The 24,671-nt window shown below is 51.8% G+C and overlaps 2 protein-coding genes across 2 annotated transcripts; both read left to right on the top strand.

Moving 5' to 3' along the window:
* The first annotated feature begins 1,627 nt into the window (after positions 1 to 1,627).
* Positions 1,628 to 13,803, top strand: LOC128338197 (solute carrier family 2, facilitated glucose transporter member 11-like). Its single transcript, XM_053280313.1, has 12 exons — positions 1,628 to 1,674; positions 2,568 to 2,666; positions 3,847 to 4,007; positions 4,939 to 5,063; positions 6,410 to 6,539; positions 7,374 to 7,522; positions 7,945 to 8,135; positions 9,783 to 9,893; positions 11,018 to 11,119; positions 12,038 to 12,113; positions 12,811 to 12,938; positions 13,169 to 13,803. The coding sequence occupies exons 1-12, from the start codon at positions 1,648 to 1,650 to the stop codon at positions 13,376 to 13,378; spliced, it is 1,509 nt and encodes a 502-aa protein (XP_053136288.1). The 5' UTR covers positions 1,628 to 1,647; the 3' UTR covers positions 13,379 to 13,803.
* Positions 13,804 to 15,882: 2,079 nt separating this feature from the next.
* Positions 15,883 to 23,954, top strand: LOC128338050 (solute carrier family 2, facilitated glucose transporter member 11-like). Its single transcript, XM_053279903.1, has 12 exons — positions 15,883 to 15,909; positions 16,960 to 17,058; positions 17,195 to 17,355; positions 17,925 to 18,049; positions 19,080 to 19,209; positions 20,076 to 20,224; positions 20,571 to 20,758; positions 21,582 to 21,692; positions 22,024 to 22,125; positions 22,637 to 22,712; positions 23,036 to 23,163; positions 23,748 to 23,954. Exons 1-12 carry the CDS (start codon positions 15,883 to 15,885, stop codon positions 23,952 to 23,954), a joined length of 1,503 nt encoding a protein of 500 aa, XP_053135878.1.
* Positions 23,955 to 24,671: the final 717 nt, after the last annotated feature.

The raw sequence follows: 24,671 nt of genomic DNA, 5'->3' as shown, positions 1-24,671 counted from the left end.
GAGAACGAGCCCCAGCGGTGTCTGCGGGAGGCCTTTGCTGCTCTGCTTGGTCAGGTCCCCAGGCAGATCTCCTGAGTCATGCTGGCAAGCGCTGACGTTGCAGAAGGGATTTGCCAGATGCTCCCAATGATTTATGGAGCAAAGAGCGAGGAGCAGGGAGCTGGAAGAGGCTGGCATAAACTGCTCCTCCTCCTCTTCCTGCCACTCTCTTCTTGGGGCTGCTGAGGATGTTGGCGAAGGCAAACTCCAGGGCGGGACACTGGGTGGGCGGCTTCATGTGTTGGGGGTGTGTGGACTGAAGCTCTGACACAGAGCCGCCTGCTTGCTTCAGGTTCTGCTCCTTTGTGCTGTGGCATCCTCAAGGGTTGCTGAAGTGGGCTGGGGCAGCTTCTGGATGGAGCCTTCTGCCTCTCTGTACCTCTCTCGTCAAAGACCCCACCATTGTGCATGCTCTGCCAAAGGGACGACCGGACATCCTTGACATGTCTGCACACAGGATACGGTCCAACCTGATATGGACAGAACATCCTTGACGTGTCTGCAGATGCTGCAGCCAGCCATGGCTTTGGCCGTCCTGCTGGGACTCGACTACCGCTCCCATCACCTCTGACCATTGACTGCTGTGGCAGGGGCTGATGGGAGTTGTAGTCCAAGAACAGCTGAAGGGCTGGAGTTGTGCAGCCCTGCCTTAGAATGATTCTTGTCCACACCATAGCTGTGGCTGTCCAAGATTACAGGCAGGGCTCTTTCCCAGACCTTCCTGGAGATGCTGCCAGAGGCTAAACCTGAGAAATTCGGCATGGAACATAGGAAGCTGCCTTCTACTGAGTCAGACCCTTGGTCCATCCAGCTCAGGATTGTCTCAGTATTGTCTACACAGACTGGCAGCGGCTTCTCCAAGGTTGCAGGCAGGAGTCTCTCTCAGCCCTATCTTGGCAATGCTCTTCCCGGAGTGGCTTCTTCCCCTGAGGGGAATCCCTTCCAGTGCTCACACTTCCAGTCTCCCATTCATATGCAACCAGGGTGGACCCTGCTTAGCTAAGGGGACCAGTCCTGCTTGCTGCCACCAGACCAGCTCTCCTATAGCCAGGACATTGCAGCCTAAGCTTCGTGGACACACTCCGGGCCACAGTTGCCAGCCAGGTGGCCACTGAGGAGCAAAGTTGAGCCGTCACGGAAGCTGCCGTGCCGATTCTTCCGGGTGGAGAATTAGCTGTATCCCTGGCCTGGGACGATTGGCCAGAGGCCCCTTCTGACTTGTCTGGGCTGAGCCTCCCTTCTTCACCCCCGTCCACTCCCGACCCCACCCCAGACACAGCAGGTTCTGGGGAGCTGAAAGGTGTTGCCTGGAAGAGGGGTCAGTGGGTCAGGAGGGGCCCAAGGAGGGCTCTTCCTGGTTCCCTCCCCAGATGCCGGACATGGAGGGCAGAGAGAGCTACTCTCATGCTGACTTGCAGTTGGCTCTTGGGCTGCTGGGAAGAGTTGACCCCAGAGAACTTGGCTTCTCTGCGTCTCCAATGGCTGGCAAGAGCAGAAATCCCTCCAACCCCGGGGAGTCAAAAATTAACCCGGGTCCCTGCTCCTGCCTCCTTAAATGCCCCTGCTTCAGAACGGGGGAAGCCAAGAGTGTCTCCTGCCAGGCAGAGGATGTCGGCCAGTTTCTTCTCGGACCTGGTGAGTAGGCTGCGAATTGGCCTGTTGGGGCGCCAAAGTCCACCTGGCCAATTGGGGTGTGTGTGGGGGGGAGTGGGGTGGGGGTGGTCTCTTTTGCTATGCCAGGTGATGCCCACCCTGGACCCTTCCTGAAGATCTCCCTGCCTCCCCCTTCAACGTACATAGCTTTGCATTTATATCCTGCTCTTTCTCCAAGAACTATTTTTACATTAAAAATTAAACACACACACACACACACTAAAACAATTTAAAAAACAAACAAACAAACAACCCTTTAAAAACCAGATTAAAACTAAAACTAGATATGAAAAGCCAGGCTAAAAAGATGGGTCTTTTAAGGCTTGCTTGAAAGCCTCCAAGGAAGGTAATCTTACCTTTTGTATCCACGGGGAGCACGTCCCACAACCCAGGGGTGACAACTGAGAGGAGGCTCAGTCCCCGGTTGCCACTAGATGGCAACTAGATCCGAAGACGGATCCCTCCTGATGATCTTAATGAGCGGTGGGGCTTCTGTAGAGAAAAGTGCTCTCTCAGGTAACCCGGAGGACCGAAGCCATTCAGGACTTTAAAGGTAATAACCAGCACTTTGTACTTTGCCCGGAAACATATTGGCAGCCAGTGCAACTGTTTAAGAACAGCTATAATGTTATGTTATGGCCCCGTCCCCTAATATCTGACAGTGCTCCTAAGTAGCCACCCATCCAAATGCAAACCAGGGGAGAACCTGCTTAGCAAAGGGGGCAATTTGTGCTACCTCAAGACCGGCTCTCCGCCCCCATGGAAGCCTCGGCCTATGGCTTCCCCTGCAAGGCTTAACAGTATCCATTGGTGGAAGGAAGCGAGGCATTCGGGCCGTGGGCAAGGCAGGCATTTTGATCTTCTCCTTCTTACAGGTGCAATACCAGCGGTTCTTCCAGATGATCCTCGTATTGGGCATGGGCGGGACCCTCCTGGTGGGCTTCCAGTTTGCTGTGATCACCTACCCTTCCCAGGTAAGTGACGCCTTCAGCAAGACATGACGACTACGAATTCTTGCCCACAAAAGTTCTCAAAGCCGTTGGCGCTGGAAGATAAAACAGCAAAGAAACAGGATGGCTCACTGTCCCCAAAGGGCTCACAGTCTAAATAAGAAATAGAAGGCAAAGACCAACAGCCACTGGAGGGGTGCTGTGCTGGGGCTGGATAGGGCCAGTTGCTCCCCGCCTGCTAAATACCAGAGAATCACCACTTTGAAAGGTGCCTCTTTGCCCAGGTGGCACGGGTACACTCTTGTAGCCCACGCACAGTGCTCAGCCTGGAGAATGCCTGACGGGCGATGGCTTTGATCCAGTAAAAGCAGAGCAGATCTTCGCTGTGTAGACCACGTGTTGTGTGGGGTAGCAGCTATTGCTGGTGGTGTCTACCTTGTGTGTCCTTTTGGACAGCCCTTTGGGGACAGGGAAGCATTTTCTTATTCTTTTTCTATGTACTCTGGTTTGAGAACTCCTATTTTTGCTGAAAAGCAGGATATAAATAGCACACCTCACTCGGATACCAATTGGCTTAGGGGTTTCAAATGGCTTACACCAGAGTAAGGGTGCACACGATAGCAATGTAATATGCTGACCTGTGAGTCAGCAAGTCCAAAGTTCGAATCTCTCCTCTGCCCTAGCAGCGGCTCTAGAGGAAGTGTTTTCTATCATAGCTCTATTCCCCACAACCACCCAGGCAATGATATGGGGAGAATCCTGAGCAATGGTGGTTTGGGAATTACAAAAATGACCAGAAATGGACACCATGCTGGAAACTGACCATGGACCAGGCCCCTTACAGTGATGTAAAAATTCAATCAACAACGATAAACACTGGATTCACATACTCGCAAGGAACCTGGTTGAAACATTAATCCAGACTGATGAGCCAAGTGGAGCTGATTGTAAGAACCCAGAAATCCTATCCTGGTTATCTAACCAGGATACCTTACCTTATCTAACCAGGATAAATAACCAGGACTGAATCCTGATTCTCTCTCCTCCTGGTTAAATGTGGGGTAAACACAAAAGTTTGATGAGGACTATCCAGAAATTCTGGGATACTCACAATCAGCTCTGCATAAAACAGAGCGAGTTGGCATTGGGGCCATACATTATTCATGCTAAAAGTGTTTTGCATTCATTTTTTTGCTCTTCCCAGGACATAAAGAGGTTTATCAACCAGACCTGGCTGGAGCGATTTGGGTCTCCCCTCCATCAAGAAACGCTCACTCTGCTGTGGTCCTCCATTGTGTCTGTCTATTGTATAGGTGGGCTGATGGGATGTCTATGGAGCGGGGCCCTGACTCGGAGATACGGGAAGTAAGCATCTCTCCTGCCAGCCAGCATGCCCTGTTGTTATACACTGGTTGTGTGTGTGTGTGAGAGAGAGAGAGAGAGAGAGAGAGAGAGAGAGAGAGAGAGAGAGAGAGAGAGAGAGAGAGAGAGAGAGAGAGAGAAGTACCTCACAGGGAGAAGAGAGCTGGTCTTGGGGTAGCCAGCATGACTTGTCCCCTTAGCTAAGCAGGGTCTGCCCTGGTTTGCATATGAATGGGAGACTAGAAGTGTGAGCACTGGAAGAGATTCCCCTCAAGGGATGGAGCCGCTCTGGGAAGAGCAGAAGGTTCCAAGTTCCCTCCCTGGCAGCATCTCCAAGAGAGGGCTGAGAGAGAGATTCCTGCCTGCAACCTTGGAGAAGCCGCTGCCAGTCTGTGGAGACAATACTGAGCGAGATGGACCGATGGTCTGACTCAGTATATGGCATCTTCCTATGTCCCCACCTACCTGAGTTGTAGGTTTGTGACAGAAGGGATACACTTGTTTTTATTATTATTAAAATTGTTGTGGAATTTAACAAACAAACAAATGAATATTTTTGACAAAGGTTCCCAAAGCGGTTTACACAGAGAAAACAATAATAAATGAATCAGATGGATCCCTGTCCCCAAAGGGATCACTGTCTAAAAGGAAACACAAGGCAGACACCAGCAGCAGCTACTGGAGGGATGCTGTGCTGGGGCTGGATAGGGCCGGTTGCTCTCCCCCTGCTAAGTAGAAGTCATCACTTTGAAAGGTGCCTCTTTGCTTAGTTAGCAGGGGCCCAGCAAACAATGAAATCCACTAAAATCAGTCACTGGCAGTGGCAATATATCAGTCTAGGACTTGTAAATATCTGGTGGGTAACAGAGACGTGTAGGATTGAAACCCATATTGTGGAAGCCTCTAACGAACATCGGCATTCTCTTGGTTGCAGGAAGAAAAGTTTAATGCTCAACAGCCTGGTCATAATTGCGGCTGCCCTCTTCGTCGGCTTCAGCAAAGCAGCCGGATCTTTTGAAATGATTCTGATGGGACGCTTTCTCTATGGCATCGGCGCAGGCAGGACTTCTGGGGCCCTGGGTTTGGGTTCTGGGCAAAGCCAGCCAAGCACGGCCAAGAGTCACAGTCCTGGGCTATCAGGCTCTTTGGTGGCTGTTCTGGAGCAAGGATATTTTTATCTGTAGCAGAAAAGGGGAAATGGAAAGGCCGGAGAGGTCTCCAGTGCAGAGAGAGAGAGAGAGAGAGAGAGAGTTGGGGGCGTGATCTGCCTCCTCCACTCAAGGAGTTCTCCATGAGAGCTTGGGAAACCACCAGTGAGGAGTTCTCTGGCTTTTGGCAAGGAAGCTATTCCTGAGATGGGACTGTAGCTCAATGGCCAAGCATATTGCTCTGCATGCCCAAGGTCCCAGGTTCAATCCCTGGCAGCATCTCCAGGGTGCTTTCCTGATTACACCCGACAACAGTGTCACGACGTGTCCGTTAAGTGTGCTTCCGTACTGCCTGTTTCGACATTGCCATCCCTGTGCTGTCAGCAAGGTGCCGTTCACATTTCTGATGCCTTCTTTCGGGTTTTATCCTTGCGTTACAGTCCTACAACGCTGTGAAAAAATAGCTGTCTTTTCCCGTTGTAGGAGGTTCGTGCAAGCTAGAGAAGACTGCTCCCCCCTGCTGGTGGCTTTGCACAACAACCTTTATTTATGGTTTCGAGACGATCCTGGCAAGCCAAAGTAAACTACTGCTGAACAGCATGCAATCTGGAAAGCACCCTGTTAGGGCTGGGAGAGACTCCTGCCTGAAACCAGACAGCTGTTGCCAGTCAGTATGAACAATATTGAGCTAGGTGGACCAGTGGTCTGACTCAGTGGAAGGCAGCTTCCTGTAGGGATGGGGTTGTAGCTGGCAAGACCTCCAGGCTGGAGAGCTGTTTCCAGATAGGACAGACAGCATTCAGCTAGAGCTCAACATAGGCCCCCCAGCTGTTTTTGGACTACAGCTCCTATAATCCCCAGCCACAGTAGCCAACAACCAAGAATTATGGGAATTGTAGGCCAACATCTGCAGAAGAGCCAAAGTTGAGCAGGCCTGAGCTAGACAGACCAGTGGTTTGGCTTGGTATCAGGCAGTTTACTTATGTTTTCTGTGCTTGCTGATTAACCCCCTGAAGCATTTCCACTAATTCCCGCTTGCTTCTGAAAGTACCCCATGTTTGACAGATCGATGTGGCAGGATTTCACGAGTGGCAGTGCCGTCTCGGACTGAGCGAACACGCCACTCGTGTCGGAGATGCCTGCCCCGAGCCTGGGGTGGGTCTAGAAGACCTCCAGGAACCCTTCCGACTCCAACATTCTATGATGGTGTGCCACAGCGTTCTAGAAATATAACGTTCCTTCTTCTTTTCCTGGAAGGCATTTGCCTAAACACACACGGGCCGTATCTTGGAGAAATTTCACCCAAGAAGTTCAGAGGCTTTGCCAATACCACGGCAGCTGTATTTTTGTCACTAGGAAAGGCCTTGGGACAGATCACGGGTTTAAGGTAAAATCATCCTAACTGCTGCTGATGCACCAAACATGCTTCTCTGTTCCCCAACCCTCCCCCTCTTTATTCCCACCTTCGAGACAGAGGCCTACAGCACAGAGCACTTTTCTGGCAAGGTGAAGGCCTAAGGTTCAAGCCCTGATGCCTCCAGTTGAAAGGATCTCACAGGCAAGGCTGCAGAAAACGATGGAAAGCTGCCGCCGCCTCGCAGAGTAGACAGTTCTGGCCTGGTTGCTCCCAATGGTCTGACTCAGTAGGCAGCGCCATCTGCTCATAATGGACGGGCCCTTCTTCGGGAGATTATGAGGGGCCTGAAAGAGGAGAATATCTTCTGGCAGGCAGGTCACCTTCTCTGCCTGCTGTATCCAATCCTGTTTTTCCTCCTGTTTCCACTGGGAATCATTTTGTCCTGGTTGATAGTTACATAGGAAGCTGCCATATACTGAGTCAGAACATTGGTCCATCTAGCTCAGTATTGTCTTCACAGACTGGCAGCAGCTTCCCCAAGGTTGCAGGCAGGACTCTCTCTCAGCCCTATCTTGGAGATGCTGCCAGGGAGGGAACTTGGAACCTAGATGCTCTTCCCAGAGCAGATCCATCCCCAGAGGGGAATCTCTTGCATTGCTCACACTTCTAGTCTCCCTTTCATATGCAACCAGGGTGGACCCTGCTTAGCTAAGGGGACCAGTCCTGCTTGCTGCCACCAGACCAGCAATCCTCTCCTTGAGAAAACTCTCAGCCTTCCTGCCCTCTTCTCCCCCCTCCCCACCCATCACGCAATCCTCTGTTAGAGCGCAAGTGACCCTCTTTGGGCTTTGTCCTCCCCGCCAGAGATCTCCTCGGGACCAGCACCTTGTGGCCTCTGCTCCTGGCTCTGTGTGGATTCGCAGCCTTGGTGCAGCTCTTGCTGCTTCCGTTCTTCCCAGAGTCGCCTCCGTACCTGCTGATCCAAAAGGGAGACAGGGAGGGCTGCTTACAAGGTAACACACAGGACCCTTTTCTCCTGGCTTGCAGTGCTGTTTGGCACTGCCACCAGTCAGTGACAGCAACCTTGAGTTAGGTGGACCAAGGTCTGACTCAGTTTCAGGCATCAATGTTCCCATGGGGTTTTTTTTGAGGGGGGAGGGCTGTAGCTCAGTGGTTAGAGCATCTACTTTGCATGCAGAAGGCCCCAGGTCCAATCCCCGGCATTTTCAGTTAGGGCTGCAAAAGCCTCCTGCCTGAAACCTTGGAGAGCTGCTGCCAGTCAGTGCAGACAATACTGAGCTAGCTGGACCAAAGGTCTGACTCAGTAGGAGGCAGCTCTCTCCCATACCCTCCTTTTTGTGCACTGGATTGTTCTTACCTTGGTGCAGGCCCTGACGTTTGCCTCTCTCTGCCTTGGTCTGCTTCTCCCACACAGCCATGAGGACCCTCTGGGGTGATGGCCCTCACCAAGCTGAGATGGAAGATCTGATGAAGGAGAAAGCCGCATCCGCAAGGAGCTCGCAGAACCTGAGTGTCCTGGAAGTGATGAAGGAGCCGTCCCTCCGGAAGCCTTTGTCCGTCGTCGTCCTGCTGATCATGACCCTGCAGTTCTCCGGCATGATGGCAGTTGAGTAAAACCAGGAACCCAAAGCAAACAAAGCTTGTGCAGTGCTCTTTGTGTTACTGGTTGTTAATTTAGGGCCTGTCCCAAGGAAATAAATCTGGGTGTTAAGAGTAAAAGGTTGTGCTAAAGGAGAGGAAAGTGGCCATCATGTTTGCTGTTTCCCCACAATGCGAATGTAAGAACAGCCCTGCGGGATCAGGCCCAAGAAGACCCATCTAGTCCAGCACCCTGTTTCACACCACGGCCCACCAGTTGCCTCTGGGGAGCCCAAAGGCAAGAGCTGAGGGCATGCCCTCTCTCCTGGGTGCTTTCCAGATTAGACCCTGCAACGGGGTTATGGCAGAACTCGGAGGTGTGCTTCCACACTTCCTGCGCTGTGACACTGCAGTCCCTTCGCAGACAGCAGGGTGCCGTTCACATTTCCGATGCCTTGCTTCAAATTGAATTGCTGCGATACAGAGCTAGGACGTCGTCTATCCGGCGTGAAAACGTTGCTGTTTTTTTGGGTTGTTCGTTTCTGCGAGACGGCTCCCCCTGCTGCTTAATTTTCGAATGAGACTTGCCTGAATGGAGGCATTTTGCTGCTGTTGACCAGCTAGTCTGGAAAAGCACCCTGCTGTTGCTCCCCTGCAACTGGTATTGAGAAGCATCTTGCCTCTGCAGCTGGAGGTGGCCCACAGCCACAAGACTAGTAGCCATTGATAATAGTCCATGAGCCAACTGGTGTGGTCAGTATGACCTCGGGGGTCGAAGGTTCCTTGTGATTTCTGACAAGGCCTACTACACCCCTAGAGATGGAGTGTTGGTGTTCACATTGCGAGACTTCCAAATTCTAGTGTGTTCTCATGTTTTTATTGTTCTGAGTGAGGATCAGGCCCAAGAAGACAAATTTGCCGTTGTGTTTTAAAAGCTTTAGAGAGTTTTAAGAACACAAAAACAATCTATAAAATGTTATCAGTGTTGCCAAAGGAATAGAAATGATTGGTTTGTTGTTATCTTGATCCCAACCCTTTCCTCTGTGCAAAAACGACTGTAATTTTCCCCGTATCGTTTGGGTGTCGGGATAAAGAAATGGGGAGAATGCAGGGAAAGCTGTGAGTGCAACAATGCGATCGCCCCGGAGGTGTTTTTACCCCTGGACTTCGGGGCCCAAAGTCCAGGGCCTCCACAGCCCTTGGGGGCCCCCCAATTCTCTTTAGTTTGTCTTGGGTGGTGTGGTCGCCCAGCAGAGCCTGATGATGCTTAATTTGCAGGGGAAGGGGGAACCCTCCAAAGGCCTTTAGGTCCAGGCTCCAAAATTACCTGGGTGCACCTCTGGATCACCTATGCCAAAAGTCACTGTGACCATTCATCCCCTGAGATGGTATCGATGGTCCAAATTTGTGGGCCTGGCTCATAGAAGACTGGAATGGATAGAAAAACCTCGTTGGGGTCTCAGAGGACCCCGCTCCCTTTTGGCCACTCAGTCAGTTGGGTCTGCCTGCCTGCAGCTTTCCCTCCCCGGGAGCTTTATCTGCTCTCGTGCTGACTTGTCCTAATTTAAGCCGCTTCCTCTCACAGTCAGGCTTGCTGCTTGGAAAAGCTGCTGCTTTTGTGCTGAAGGGTGGCATGATCTCTCCCTCTGACACGCCTCGCTTTGGCTTTTCCAGATCTACTTCTACACCTTCGAGGTTTTCCACACAGCCAAGCTGGAGGACACGCTGATCCCGTACGTGGCCCTCGGAGTCGGCAGCTGTGAATTCGTCGCGGTGGTGCTGTGTGTAGGTCTGGCCTGGGAGAAGCCTGGAAGGGAGAAATGTGGGAGCCGCCCAAGGGTCTTGCCTTAAGAGGCTGATTCCTTGTCATGGTATTGCAGGGATTCTCAACGTTGGGTCCCCAGATGTTATTGGACTTCAACTCCCATAATCCCCAACCAAAGGCCACTGGGGCGGGGGATTATGGGAGTTGAAGTCCAATAATATCTGGAGACCCAATGTTGAGAACCCCTGGCATAGAGGACAAGTTGTAGAAGGAAAGGGACGGAAAAGGACAGAGCGAGAGAGAGCCCAAGTGCTGGCGCAGCTGCTGGACCAATTTTCAAAATCAGGAGAAACATCCAGCCAGGCTCCAAGCCCCATGCGTGGTCCTGAGAACCAGTCATCCACTGGCAAAAATCAAGGTAGGAGGAGCAGAAAGTGATCGTGTGTGAACTGGGACCTGGGTAGAACACGGCGGGATGTGCTATTCCTCCATCGTTAATGTGCCTGAATTCACTCAAGCTCGATTCGACTTAGGGCGATTCGAATCGATTTGAACGAATCTCTACTCTGCTCCGTGGTTCCAAATTGAATCGATTCAAGTTTGATTCAAATTTGAATCGATTCGCACGAGTTTTGTGCACATCCCTAGCAGGTGATCACTTCCCTCACCACCTACTTCGATTTTTGCTGAGACATGGCTGTTTTTCAGGAGGGCATGCGGGGCTTGGAGCCTGACAGGACGCTGGTTTTGATTGTGAGGGCCAACCTGCGTTTTCACATGTCAAAGTGACTCTGGGCAGAGTAGGGGAGCTTGGCCTTGTGGGTGGTCTCACACATGTGCCTTTGGAACCGCTTAAGACACACCCATTTTCTCAGACTTGTAGTTAATTAATTAATTTCTAAGCTGCTTGTTTAATTCTGTAAAATTGTTCTAAGAATGTTATCCTGTTTTATACTGGTTGTATTTTAAAATTATGTACACTGTCTAGGGACACACATATCGGGCAGCATATAAATATGATAAACAAACACACAAATAAATAAAGTGGGCTGAGATAGGTAGGCAGGGAAGAGACCAGAGACCAGATTCAGAGTTGAGACTTTGCCTTTTTTGTGCCTGATTGCAAAATTTCTGGACCTATCAGAGTTCCATCATTGACCGCTTTGGCCGGAGGATTCTCCTGTGGGGAGGTTTTGGGATGATGGCCCTGGCGATGGCTCTCCTTACCGTGACCCTCTCTTTCCAGGTAAGTAGAATCCTACCTGTGTTGCTTTCCTAACCAGCCTTGGATACCAGTTTTGTATTTTGAATTTCTGCGAACGCATCTTTCCCCTCCCACCATTAGGGTTGGCAAACTGGCTGGGGAGTCCCAGCTCCTCGATCACTCTGTTTTTATGACTCAAAAAAACCCCTCCTCCTGAAATGTGAGGATCACCTCCTGGCAGAGGGCCTCACACATGGAAGATGCTGCAGCAATTAGGGGCTGGGTTGTAATGTGGGCCTCGCGAAAGGGGCTCATGGTCGAAGAACACCCCCCCCAAGTAAACGCCAGCAATAGCCATGAAACAGTGGCCAAGAGTCAAGGAGGATGGGAATTGTAGGCCAACATCTGCAGGAGGGGGGCTGAAGGTGTACAGCCCTGCCCTAGAGGGATGCTGTGCTTGGGGCTGAGAAGGGAGGAGAGCTGGTCTGGTGGCAGCAAGCATGACTTGTCCCCTTTGCTAAGCAGGGTCTGCCCTGGCTGCATATGAATGGGAGACGGGAAGTGTGAGCACTGGAAGAGATTCCACCCTCAGGGGATGAAGCCGCTCTGGGAAGAGCAGAAGGTCCCAAGTTCCCTCCCTGGCAGCATCTCCAAGATAGGGCTCCTGCCTGCAGCCTTGGAGAAGCTGCTGCCCGCTGCCAGTCTGGGTACCCAATTCTGAGCTAAGTGGGTCTGACTCAGTATACGGCAGCTTTCTATGTGCCGAACAGGGCCAGTTGCTTGCTTCCCCACTTCTGCACATGAGAGTCACCACTTCAAACGGTATCACCTTTCCCAGTTAGCAGCCGGGGAAATGTGTTGTCTCTGAATCCCCCATCCTCTTTGGGCGGGATGTAGAAGATATCCCAGTCTCTCCCTTCCGCCATCACATATCTCACTTCTCCTGTGCTTTCCTTCCAGAGCCAGGTCCCTTGGATGTCTTACTGCAGTATCGGCCTCATCTTCTTGTTCGTCATCTTCTATGGACTTGGTCCATGTGAGTCAACCAGGACAAGGGTAGGGAGGGAGGGAGGGAGCAGATGTTTCAGGAACCGCCTTGCTAGACCTACGGCTGCAAAGGGAGGAGAGCTGGTCTGGTGGGAGCAAGCATGACTTGTCCCCTTAGCTAAGCAGGGTCTGCCCTGGTTGCATATGAAAGGGAGACTAGAAGTGTGAGCACTGGAAGAGATTCCCCTCCGCAGGGGATGGAGCTGCTCTGGGAAGAGCATCTGAGGTTCCAAGTTCCCTCCCTGGTGGCATCTCCAAGATAAGGCTGAGAGAGACTCCTGTCTGCAACCTTGGAGAAGTCGCTGCCAGTCTGGGTAGACAATACTAAGCTAGCTGGACCAAGGACTGCACCATCTGGACTCGGTAGAAGGCAGCTTCCTCAGTTCCTATACCTGCATGAAATTCACAAGAACAGGGAGCCAGTTCCCAGGAGAAAGAGATTCACTTACTTACTACATTTCTTTCTCACTCTTCCTCCAAGGAGCCCAGAGCAGTGTACATCATGGTTGTATTTCTCCTCACAACAAGTAGTAGGCTAGGCTGAGAGATAGGTGCCTGGCCCAGAGTCACCCAATGAGTTTCATGGCAGAAGTGGGATTTGAACTCGGTTCTCCCTGGTCCTAGTCCAACACTCTAACCACCACACCACGCTGGCTCTGTATTTGCTGCTTCTGTCTCCTTTTCAGCGGGCGCCATCTTCTCTGTCATGATGGAGATTTTTGGCCAGTCGGCAAGATCGTCGGCTTTTGTCATCACAGGCAGTATCAGCTGGGTGGGCCTCTTTGTGAATGGGATGGGATTTCCATTTGTCGTGGTGAGTCTTCCTCTTTTCCTGGGGTCAAGAGGGGAGAAAGGTGGTCTAATGTCTGCAGAGGGATCTTTACTGGGGGTCCCCAGTTCATACTGAGCTAGATGGACCAGTGGACTGACTCAGTACATGGCAGCCTCCTCTGTTCCTAAGGGTGTCAAAGCAGACCAACATCTACAGGTTCAGCCAATTTCACTGTTAAGCTCACCCTTGTCCCTGTTTTTGTTTGTCTCTAGGAAGCCCTTGGCCACTTCTGCTTCTTCATCTTTCTAGCCGTGCTCATCGGGGCAGGGATTTTCATCTATGTTGCCCTCCCAGAGACAAAGGGGAAGTCCATCACAGACATCACAGAAGAATTCAACAGGATACATTTGGGGAAGAAAACCATACGGATGACTCGGGAACAGAATCCCCCCAAGGATCACAGTTTTTGTACCAAGTTATGATTGGTTAAGACCGGCAGGGAGAAGCCCACAACTTGGATGTGGTGGATTCTTCTTTCCGGAATCCTTTCCAGACTGTTCAGAGCTGCAAGGGAAAAAAACCCACAGTGTGCTCACATTTCACTTCCTGGGACTCACATTCACTGCAAATCAAACGCCTGTAAGTTCACCATGAACAGTGTGGAAGTCATAAATTGGAGACTGTTCGTAATGCAAGTGAGGGGCCCCAGCTCCCATATGAGAGAGAGAGAGAGAGAGAGCACTAGCTTCTCGGACGTGATGGGGCTGGTTGTCCTAACGGCAGCACAGCAGAATAATGGTGCAGAAGAAGAAACGGAAGAGAAGTGGGGGGCCGGGAACTGGGGTTCGTGGGGGCTGAGAGTGAAGGTTCCTCCTAGCCCACTTCAGAACAATTCATCAAAGATGTTCCGCACTGCACAGGCCAGGTTGCTGTATATTGATGTTTGTCGGAATGATTATTTGATCTTGTTTGTTACTGGAAAACCAATAAAATATTTTTTTTTAAAGGCGGAAGAGGCATAATTTAGCCCAGTGTGTCCCTCAACCTTTGAAGTAGCAAGGGCCCCCTAACGTCTGAAAAACCTCTCCTGACCCTACCTGGAGATGCTGCCAGGGATTGAAGGACGCTGGGAACTTCTGCATGCAAAGCAGATGCTCTACTAATGAGTGAGCGGCAGCCCCATCCTCTAAAGCAGGGATTCTCAACGTTGGGTCCCCAGATGTTATTGGACTTCAACTCCCATAATCCCCAACCAAAGGCCACTGGGGCTGGGGATTATGGGAGTTGAAGTCCAATAACATCTGGGGACCCAACGCTGAGAATCCCTGCTCTAAAGGACTATATTACAGCACTTGCATGGGTGCACTCATCCAAATGCAGACCAAGGGAAAATTCTGCTTAGTAGAGGGGACAATCAATCAATGCTGGCCACTGCAAGACCAGCCCTCCACCCCAGACATAGGAAGCTGCCATATACCAAGTCAGACCATTGGTCTAGCTAGCTCAGCATTATCTGTATTGATTGGCAACAGCTCTCCAAGGTTCTCTCTCTTTCCCAGCCTCCCCTGGAGCTTTTACACACAGGGCTGTTAGTTCGAGTCCCCTCCAGAATGGAGGGTGTGAGCCCACATATCAGCTGGATTTACCCCAAAGTTCCCGCGGGCTATTGGGGACCAGTTCAGACACGACTCTGTTTCCCCCTGAATTATGGCTGTGCATTCTGGCTTAGCCCGATTATGTCCAGCATTTAAAAAAACACCTCTGTTTCCAGCGGCTTTTGGGTGGGTGGGTGGAACCAGAGAGTTCCCTCAGAGTGGTGTGAGCATGTGTGCATGGGCAGTGTGTATGTATATGTATGCATGTGTCTGCTGCAGAAGGGGCGGGGCTCTTCTCCTCTGCTCCTGATTGGCTGCCTATGAGCTGAAGCTCAGCCATCCCTCCCCTCAGCCTGATTGACAGGCATCAGAAAATTAGCACTGAGAGCTCCCATTGAAATTAATAGGACTTGTCCCGTTAACTTCAGTAAGACTGCTTATGAGTAACTTTGTACAGATGTGAGCCAATGGCTGAGGTAGTCAGTCTCCCTAACCATAACACTTAAATTTGTGTGTGTTTATGTATATATGTGTGTATACATAAACACACAGACACACACACACGCACTTAAATGCTACAGTTATGAGACAAGCTACTCCGGTCATTGGCTCACTTCCAGATTAAGTTACTCAGAAAGCAGTCTTACTGAAGTTAACAGGACAAGTTTACTTGTTTTATTACTTTCAGTGGGCATACTCATGAGTCATTTAGTCTGGATGCAAGCCAGTGACTGAAGTAACCTGTCTCATAAATGGAATTTTTAAATCTGTGCACACACACGCAATTTCTATGGGGTACCTGAGCTGAAGGTTTGCAACAGAAAGGCACACTTTTTTTTTAAAGGTTGGAAACCTCACCCCTTAAAAACATAAAACACTGGTGGGGGTGGTACAGCCTGCCCAGAGGCCTCTAGATGCTGTGAAGACCACTGAAAGGGCTTGGCCCAGAGGACCCCACCCTTAAATGGGTCAAGCCTGTCGCAGACCCCAGCAAGCTCTCCTCGAAATCTGGGTCAGGTAGAACCTGGAGCTGCTCAGGAAGTGCTTGATGGACTGGAACCAAAAATCTAACGTGGGCGTTGGGACTACAAAGCAGGAGGAGTCGTCATTCCGTCTAGTGGCCTTGGCATCCTCGTTCCGATTTCACACCTAGATAAGTTTCACCTTTCCCACTGTGGAGCATTCCTCTCCAGGGCTGTGCATATATTAATGGTTGATTTAATCTAAACTGTCTCGATCTTGTCCAATGGTCACAAAGGACACAGTTAGGGCAGTTAATTTTAATCCAGGTGTCATGGTTTCCGCCACATGGCACACAGGAGACCCAAAAGCTGGCCGGCCACCCTCCCGAGAGAGATCCTTCCCTACAGAAAGAGGTTCTCTGAGGCGGGATGGAGGGGCTTATGCTGTCTGACCTGGTGAGTACCTCACCCTTTATTTGGGGGGGGGCGCTACGTTGGGGCAACTGAGGCAGCAACACACACCTTTTCCTTTGTGCACGGGAATGGTGGGTGGAGAAGGGATTCACTTGTGTTATTTTTCTCTAAAAGTTATTTTATACACCACCATTCTTCATAAATGAATTCATGGCAGCGCCTTAACACCAAATTCTTTTCCTTCTCCTTATTTCAACTGAACAAACAACAACAATCTCTCCATCTCTGGCAATTAAAAAAAAAACACACCTTTCAAGTTGCATCTGTTCACCCGGGCTTTTAATTGAATATTGTTTTAATTGTTTTAACATTGTTTTGTTTTAAAATTTCAAATTGTTGTAATGTGTTAACTTTTTTGCTGTCATTTATTTTAACCAAGGTTTTGAATTCTTTCTGTTGTCATTTATTTTGTTTTGTTGTAAACCACCCAGAGATGTAAGCTTTGGGTGGTATAGAAATATGTTAAACAAACAAACAAAAGAGAATAATGATTCATATGCATAATTACATAGTAAAAAAACCAACAAACAAAAAAGACAGAGGAGGGAAAAATGCTGAATTCATGATGGCGTACAACAGAATTAAAAAACAAACCAACCCCACAGTAAAACATAACCTCTAGAATCCTAGAAATTATTAAAACAGGGCAGTCTTAAAGAAATGTATAGAGCTGAGGGAAGGCCTACTGGAATAAAAAAGACTACAGCTTGCTTTTGAAATTAAACAGGGAGGGGGATGAGCCTAAGATCAAGGGGCAGGGAGTTCCAGAGGAATGACGACGCTGTCTATTCAGTGGCAATCCTGACTGGGACAAGAGGCAAGTGGTCTATCTTGCCACCCCTGTTCTCCAGTGGAGGGAACTGAGGAGGCATAATGACACTCAGCCTCCTGGTGCAGTGCAGGCCAGCGGTGACCACACCCACCCAGGATTTGGGGGCCCCCAGGGGGTGCGGAGCCCCTAGACTTTGGCCCCGAAGCCCAGGGGTAAGAGCGTCTCTGCCCATCCCTGAAGTGCTTCACTTCCCTTTGCAGGTTCGATACCGGAAGCTCTTCCAGCTGCTCCTGGTCCTGGGCGTTGGTGGGACCTTCCCCATTGGCTACCAAATTTCGGTAGTCAGCTACCCCTCTGCGGTAAGCAAGGCCACAAGCAGCGACCCCCCCCCCGGTTCCCCTTGGGGGAAAGGGCTTTAAAGGAAGATTGCAGTGGTGCCCTGAAGCCCCCCCCCGTTAATTAAACCACCCCCACCTCCTTTCAATGTGTCCCCAGTACATTAAACAGTTTATGAACGAAACCTGGCTGCAGAGGTCGGGGTCGCCCCTCTCTGAGAAGACCCTCCTCTTCCTGTGGTCCCTCATCGTGTCCATCTATGGCATCGGGGGATTGTTTGGCTGTCTGGCCAGCGGCTACCTGACTGTCAGATATGGCAAGTATGTATGTCTGGTTGCTTTTTCAAAAAAATCTTTTTTGAAGCCTTGAGCACAGAGAAAAGCATCATGGTAGCCCGCCACAAATTGTAGGTACGCCACTGGAGCGCCAGCTCTGGGGGGCTGGATCTTTCCCCTTGCGCCGGGGGGCTGGATCTTTCCCCTTGCGCCAGGTTGCGTGCCAAAGGTGTCCCATCCAGAGAGCCAGAAGGGCAACTGAAGAGGAGGCCAGAGACCAAAGCCTGCCCGGTGGTGGCCCCTTGGCTTTGGGATGTCCTCCCAGAAGAACTTAGCCGCACTCCCCTTCAAGGTTTTTAAAGCAACAGATAAAGACCCATCTTTTTCATGTCTTCTTAACCGAAGCTCATGTTGGGTAGTTTTTAAAGTTTTAAATCTGCTTTTCACTGGGCCCCGTTTTCAGTGGATTGTTGTTGACCTTCTTTTTGTCTGTTCTTCTGATTTTGTGAGCCACCCCAAGCAGTGCTGGGAGTGAGGTGGGGAATCAACATTTTAAATACATAATAAGATAAATGCATGGCCTTCCTCTGTTGTTTTTGGCCACTTGGCTACAGAAAGAACAGCCTGCTGGGCACGGACTTGCTCATCATCACCACGGCCTTCCTCGTGGGCTTCAGCCGGGTAGCCAAGTCCTTTGAAATGATTCTGATTGGACGATTCCTCTATGGAGTCAGTGCCGGTAAGAGCTCTTTGATGGATCAAGCATGGCATCTGGAGGAGGAGGGCACCCCCCACCAAAACCGCCCCCCACCCATTCCCCTCTCCAGAAACACCATTTTGGCAGGGTACTGCTCATGGCTTCCACCAATGGAGTCCAAGTGGTTTGGATGAAGGAAGGTTAGGAGTCCCTGTACCCCACTTTGCACATATGGTCTCTCCCAGCCCAGTTCCTGGCCACCAGGAAGGAAGCAAAGGGGTTGACCTGGCTCCTGGGAGGATGGAGGAGTCTCTTCCCTCCCTGGCTGCCCTGGCGTCTCCTCCTTCGTTTTGGATGGAGGAATGAGCGAATGAGGCTTCTTTAAACAGAGGCATTTTAAAATGATGGCGGCAAGGTATAGGGCCATAATAGGAACATAGGAAGCTGCTTTATACTGAGTCAGACCATTGGTCCAACTCACTCAGTATTGTCTTCACAGACTGGCAGCTTCTCTAAGGTTGCAGGCAGGGGTGTCTCTCGGCCCTCTCTTGGAGATGCTGCCAGGAAGGGAACTTGGAAGTGTTTGCATGCAAGCTTGCAAGTGCTCTTCCCACAGCGGCTCCATCCCCTGAGAGGAATATCTTACAGTGCTCACACGTCTCCCATTCCAATGCAAGCCAGGGCAGACCCAGCATAGCAAAGGGGACCATTCACGCTTGCTACCACCAGACCAGCTCTCCTGTACTACGGCTGTATTGCCTGACACTTTGCTGTCAAGTTCCAGTTGGACGGATTTTGGGGGTGGCCGGGGAATATTCTGGGGTGAGAGTGCCAGCTGCCTCTTACTACACTTCGGTGTCATCCCTGTTTGAGGGAGGGGACATCTTTAGGGGCTGGAACGGTGTGGCCCAGAATCCAGCAGCCTGGAAGAAAGTGAATGAGGTGTTAAAGATGGCCTTTGTGACCTCTTTGCAGCCACTGTCCACAGCTCCAGTTCGCCTCTGGGTGCTGCCCTTCGCTTTCCTGGCCCTGTTGTTTACACCCTCCTTCCTTCCTTCCTTTCCCCTTCTAGGCTTCTGCATGACCATTCATCCTCAGTACGCTGGCGAAGCTTCGCCCAAGAGGCTTCGAGGACTTGCCAATGCCACAGCGGGCTTCTTTTGGTCACTCGGGAAATCCGTGGGTCAAATCCTGGGGCTCAGGTAGGGGCTGGTTGTCAGGTCGAGGCCTGAGCAGCTGCGGTCTGTTCCTGACCCTGATGACACCGCAATATTGTTGCGTCTGCTTCTCCTTCAGAGGTGTATACAGCTATGAGTGGTGTGCGGAGAGAGTGGATCGGGACCCCTTCTTCTCTCTCGCTCACAAGAGTAGAACCAGGGAACTGGTTCATCCCGTGGTGGAGCTGATGGCCAGGAAATTTAGGACTGACAACAGGAGGCACTTTTTCACACCGCGCAGAATTAATCTGTGGAGTTCTCTGCCACAGGATGTGGTGATGGCCACCAGCTTTGGGGATGTGGGGGTGGCTTTAAGTAGGGCTTAGACAAATTTATGGTGGGCCGGTCTATCAACGACTCCTAGTCTTGATGGCTATAGAGTACTTCTAGGGCGCATTCCAGACCAGACCCTGCAACGGGGTCATGGTGGATCTCTGACGTGTGCTTCCACACTTCCTGCGTTCACATTTCCGATGCCTTGTTTTGAATTTAATCGTTGCCATATAGTGCTACGACGTTGTGTATCCAACATAAAATGGTTGCTTTCCCCCCGGTTGTTTGTTTCCATGAGACTGCTCCCTGCTGTTCACGTTTCAAATGTGATTTGCCTGAATGGAAGCATTTTGCTGCTGTTGAGCAGCTAGTCTGGAAAGTGCCAAGGTTCAGAGGCAGGATACCCCTGAATCCCAGTTGCCGGGGAGCAACGGCCAGAGAGGGGGCCTGCCTTCGTCTCCTGCTTGAGGGCTTCCCAGGTCATCTGGTGGACCCCTGTGGGATACAGGATGCTGGGCTAGAGAGGCCTTGGGCTTGGTCCAGCGGGGCTGTCCTTCTGTTCTGCTTCTCGTCTCCAGGGAGTTTCTGGGCATGGACTCCTCCTGGCCTTGCCTGTTGGCCTTCATTGGGGCTCCATCCCTCCTCCAGCTGCTCACCTTGCCGTTCTTCCCCGAATCCCCATCGTACCTGTTAATCCAGAAGGGAGATGAAGGTGGCTGCTTGAAAGGTAAGTTGGCCATGGGTGGCCTTACAGACTTAGGGAACCGCCTTATACTGAGTCAGACCTTTGGTCCATCTAGCTCAGTGTTGTCTACCCAGACTGGCAGCGGCTTCTCCAAAATTTCAGGCTCAGGGGCCTTCCTCAGCCCTACCTGGAGACGCTGCCAGGGAGCGAAACTGAGGCCTTCTGCGGGAGATCTTCTCCTGTGGTCCCTCCCTCCCTCCCTCCAGGCTTGTTTCAGGAAGGCCGAGAGGACATCTAGGGGAGCCAGTCTTGGGCCCAGCCTCTCAGCCCCCTGCCTGACTTGGAGAGGCTGCTCAGCCGCCTGGTTCCCTCTCCTCCGTCTCCCCAGCCATGCAGCAGCTCTGGGGCCAAGAAGACCCTCAGGAGGAGCTCTGCGATCTGAAGAAGGAGCTGGCTGCCAGGCAGAGCGGTCGAGTCCTGGGAGCCAGAGACCTGGCGGGGGACCCCTCCCTGCGCCGGCAGCTGCATGTCCTAGTGGTCGTGGTCGTCATGTTGCAGCTCTGTGGCATCAACGCAGTAAAGTATCCGTCGGGCCCCTCCGCGTTGGCGGGAGAATGCCCAGCCATGCTCTCCCTCCGCTGGGCTGGCAGCTGAGGCTACTCTGGGGAAGTTCTTCGCGTGCCCTGAAGCTCCCTTTCCCCTCCGCAAGCTCGGAGGGCAAAGCGGCAAGTCAGGGCACCTCTGACTGAGCTCGGGGTCAGCCCTAGGGTTTCGGGGCCCTAGCTGGAGCCTGACACTGAGGGCCTCCCACATTCAAGGCGGCCCCCTTTAAAAATAAATACGGCCAAAGACCGTTGTGTATCGGATGCCTGTGATCAATAACGGAGAGTGGCAGGGGGCATTTGTTCTGCCAGTGAGGATTCTGGGCAATGCAGTTTGGCATTCACACTGTGCAACAATGAACTGTTTGAAGCCTCTTTTTTGGGGGGGCTCCTCTGGTCTTCTTTCTGGGGGCGGCAGGAGAGGAGGCCCTTTGTCTCTTGGCTGTCTCAACTCTTGCCCTGAGGATGCTTTAGAGAGCTAACTTAGCACAGGGATTGTAGGGCGAAATAGGTCAGCTGCTTCCAAACTCTCTCTCTCTCTCTCTCTACTGCAAGTTTTCTTGCACCTTGAACACTTTAAAAATCAGGACATATGCCCTAATCAGGCAGAAGTGGGGCCCAAGGCAAGGCTGCCCTCTGGGAAAGAGGACCGGTCTCTTGTCCCGTGACGTGAAGCACAGAAGAGGACATTCCATCAGGTTCCGCTTGTCCCTGCTGGAACCCCCTCCTTCCACCTGGAGGTGGGGGGTCTCCCCGCCAGGGCGACCTCCTCGGCAGCTTCTCTGTCGTCTTCCTAGGTCTATTTCTACACCTCGGAAGTCTTCCGCACGGCTGGCTTTGCAGAGGGGCTCATCCCTTACCTCTCGCTGGGTCTGGGCTTCTGTGAGCTCTTCGCTTCCCTCCTCTGCGTAAGTCCCCCGTCTTGGCCGTGAGCGGTGCTTGTGTCTCCCGTGCATGCCCCGGGGAGGGGCGAGAGGGCTGCTTCCCAACAGCACTAGTCCTGCTCTCTGGCAGCTGTACAGGATTGGGGCCCGCCCTCTGCTCTAAAGTGGCCTGTGCTTTAAATTGGGATCCTGCTCACCCGAATTCCCCCCCAGGGCTTCTGCTGGACATAGTCGGTGATGTGACCACTCACCAGCGCCACCCTTTCCTCCCCACCTCCCCCGGGGTGTTCTGTGTGGGCTGTGGGTCCTGCCGCCTGGCCACTGACCATGGGCTTGTGCCTGCTCCCTTCTGCAGATCCTGTCCATTGAGAGATTTGGCCGGAGGACTCTCCTCTGGAAAGGTTGCGGGCTGATGGCTCTGGTGCTCCTTCTGCTCACCGTCACGCTCTCCCTGCAGGTAAGCTGGAAGCTCTTCCTTCTGGGTCTCTCCTCACCCACCTTGCCAGGTCGCTTTCCAGATTAGCTTTTCAACAGCAGCAAAATGCCTCCATGCAGGCAAATCTCATTTGAAATGTCAACAGCAGGGGGAGCTGTCTAGCAGAAATGAACAACCCGGAAAAACAGCAACTTCCTTACGCCGGATATACGACGTCTTAGCTCTATATCGCAGCAATTCAATTCGAAACAAGGCATTGGCAATGTGAACGGCACCCTGCTGTTGGTCCGAATCCCCACTGGTGTGTTTCTTAGAATATGGGAAACACCTCTATCGGGCAGCAGCGATATAGGAAGGTGCTGAAAGGCAGCATCTCATACTGTGCGGGAGGAGGCAATGGTCAACCCCTCTTGTATTCTACCAAAAAACCCACATGCCTGTTCCTGTGTGTGCAGATCTGTGCCTCTGTACACTCGTCGTATGAGCATTGAACATAATGTGTGAATGGGCCTTTTCTGTCCCCCACTCCCAGAACCGATATCCCTGGATGTCTCATGGCAGTGTTGCTCTGATTTTTCTCTTTGTTATCTTCTTTGGCATCGGACCGAGTGAGTACAGCAGCCAAGGGGATCCCAGAGGGAGGGAGGGTTAGGGTTAGGGAGGGGCACCAGGGAGCAACACTTTCAGAAGAGCTCCGATTCAGAAGCATGGAATGTTGTCAATTTAAGGGGACCCCCACCTCTATCGGGCAGCAGTGATATAGGAAGATGCTGAAAGGCATCATCTCATACTGTGCGGGAGAAGGCAATGGGAAACCCCTCCTGTGTTCTTCCAAAGACAGCCACAGGGCTCTGTGGGCGCCAGGAGTCAACATCAACTCAACGGCACACCTTACCTTTTACCCCCTTCCTTTCTGTGTTTCCTGCCTTAGGTGGTGCTACCATGTCTGTCATGATGGAGATTTTCCACCATTCTGCCCGACCAGCGGCTTTCCTGCTTGGCGGCTGCCTGAATTGGGCAGGCCTCTTTCTCATCGGCATCACCTTCCCCTTCATCGTGGTGAGTCTGGGTCTCTTGCCCCCCTCCCATTCCTGCCTTGTCTCTGTCCCATTCCTGCCCCTAATATCCTTCTACATCGGCAAAGAACTGCTGCTCTCCACAGACCCACAGGAGAACGGAGCTCATGGCTTGTCTGGCCAAAGCGCAGGAAGCCTAGCCGAGGACCTGGGTGCTTTCCAGATTACTCGCTCAACAGCGGCAAAATGCTTTGGTTCAGGCAAACCACATTCAAAACATAAATAGCAAAGCTACCAGCAGGGGGAGCACTCTTGCCAAAACGAACAACCAGAAAATATAGCAACCTTTTAATGCCTGACATGCAATGTCATAGCAATAAATAGCAGCGATTAAATCTGAAATCAAACGGCACCTTGCTGACAGTGTAGGTAGCTGTCGGCCGTAGCCGACTTGCACCATCCGAGCCACCTCCCAGGTATCCCAGCAGCTGCCTAAGAAAGCTCTCCCCCCTCCTCCCCCTGCAACGAATGACCCAGTCCCCAGAGAGCCAACCTCGAGAGCAGCGCGTGCTTAGCCGGACCTGCTCAAGCGTGAGCAATGACTCACTTTCCCGTGTCTGTTTCCAGGAATGCCTGGGCGCCTTCTCTTTCCTCCTCTTCATGGTTGTCCTCGTGGGCTCGGGGATTTTCTTCTACCTCTTCCTTCCGGAGACGAAGGGGAAATCCATTGTGGAGATCACCGAGGCGTTCAACACGCCGCCTTTTGGGAAGCCGTTCGCTGCTGTCCTTCGGCACGGGTTCCATGAAGAGTGTTCGGCCTACACCAGCTTCTGACGAGCTCCTGCGATGCCTCTAGACCGGCAGGGCGTCCAGTGGGTCTTTGCACCAGGCAGACAGAGGCATATTCCAAGGCCAGGGTGCCCCCAATTGGGGGCCCGCCTCGGTGTGATCTGCTGGCCTCTGGTCCACCCCCCACCAGTCTCCATGGGTGGAACCGCCTTCCTCCCCTCCTTGTTCATGGTAGTCTTAATTCCACGGCTGTTGTGCACCCACCCACTCCACCACTGATGACTGCCGCTGATTTCCTTCAGCTGAAGAGATACTTGGCAATGTCGTAATTAGCCCCACCACCCGCAAACCCACACAACCCTTCAAAATCGGGATTGAAGGCAAGAGCCAGTCTCTAGACCAGGGTTTATTATTTTATTATTTATTCGATTTCTCTACCGCCCTTCCAAAAATGGCTCAGGGCAGTTTACACAGAGAAATAACCAATAAATAAGATGGCTCCCTGTCCCCAAAGGGCTCACAATCTAAAAGGAAACATGAGACAGACACCAGCAACAGTCACTGGAGGGATGTTGTGCTGGGGTTGGATAGGGCCAGTTACTCTCCCCCTGCTAAATAAAGAGAACCACCACGTTAAAAGGTGCCTCTTTGCCCAGTTAGCAGGGGGACCAATCAGTGTGTGCTGACTTGTTCCGAGTCGGCTCCAAAAGTGGGGAGTGTAAACTGACTTGCCCCATAAAAGGGTTCTTTTAAGGCTCGGGT

The sequence above is a fragment of the Hemicordylus capensis genome, chromosome 15, assembly GCF_027244095.1.
Source record: "Hemicordylus capensis ecotype Gifberg chromosome 15, rHemCap1.1.pri, whole genome shotgun sequence".
Classification (NCBI taxonomy): Eukaryota; Metazoa; Chordata; class Lepidosauria; order Squamata; family Cordylidae; genus Hemicordylus; species Hemicordylus capensis.
The sequence above is the reverse complement of the archived record's forward strand: the minus strand, read 5'-3'. Positions and strand labels throughout refer to the sequence as shown.

Coding starts and splice junctions, on each gene's coding strand:
- LOC128338050 (XM_053279903.1), top strand. CDS start 15,883: ATGGAGGGGCTTATGCTGTCTGACCTG. Junction 17,356..17,924: donor CTGACTGTCAGATATGGCAA/GTATGTATGTCT, acceptor ACTTGGCTACAG/AAAGAACAGCCTGCTGGGCA. Junction 18,050..19,079: donor CCTCTATGGAGTCAGTGCCG/GTAAGAGCTCTT, acceptor TTCCCCTTCTAG/GCTTCTGCATGACCATTCAT.
- LOC128338197 (XM_053280313.1), top strand. CDS start 1,648: ATGTCGGCCAGTTTCTTCTCGGACCTG. Junction 5,064..6,409: donor TCTCTATGGCATCGGCGCAG/GCAGGACTTCTG, acceptor TTTTCCTGGAAG/GCATTTGCCTAAACACACAC. Junction 11,120..12,037: donor CCGTGACCCTCTCTTTCCAG/GTAAGTAGAATC, acceptor CTTTCCTTCCAG/AGCCAGGTCCCTTGGATGTC.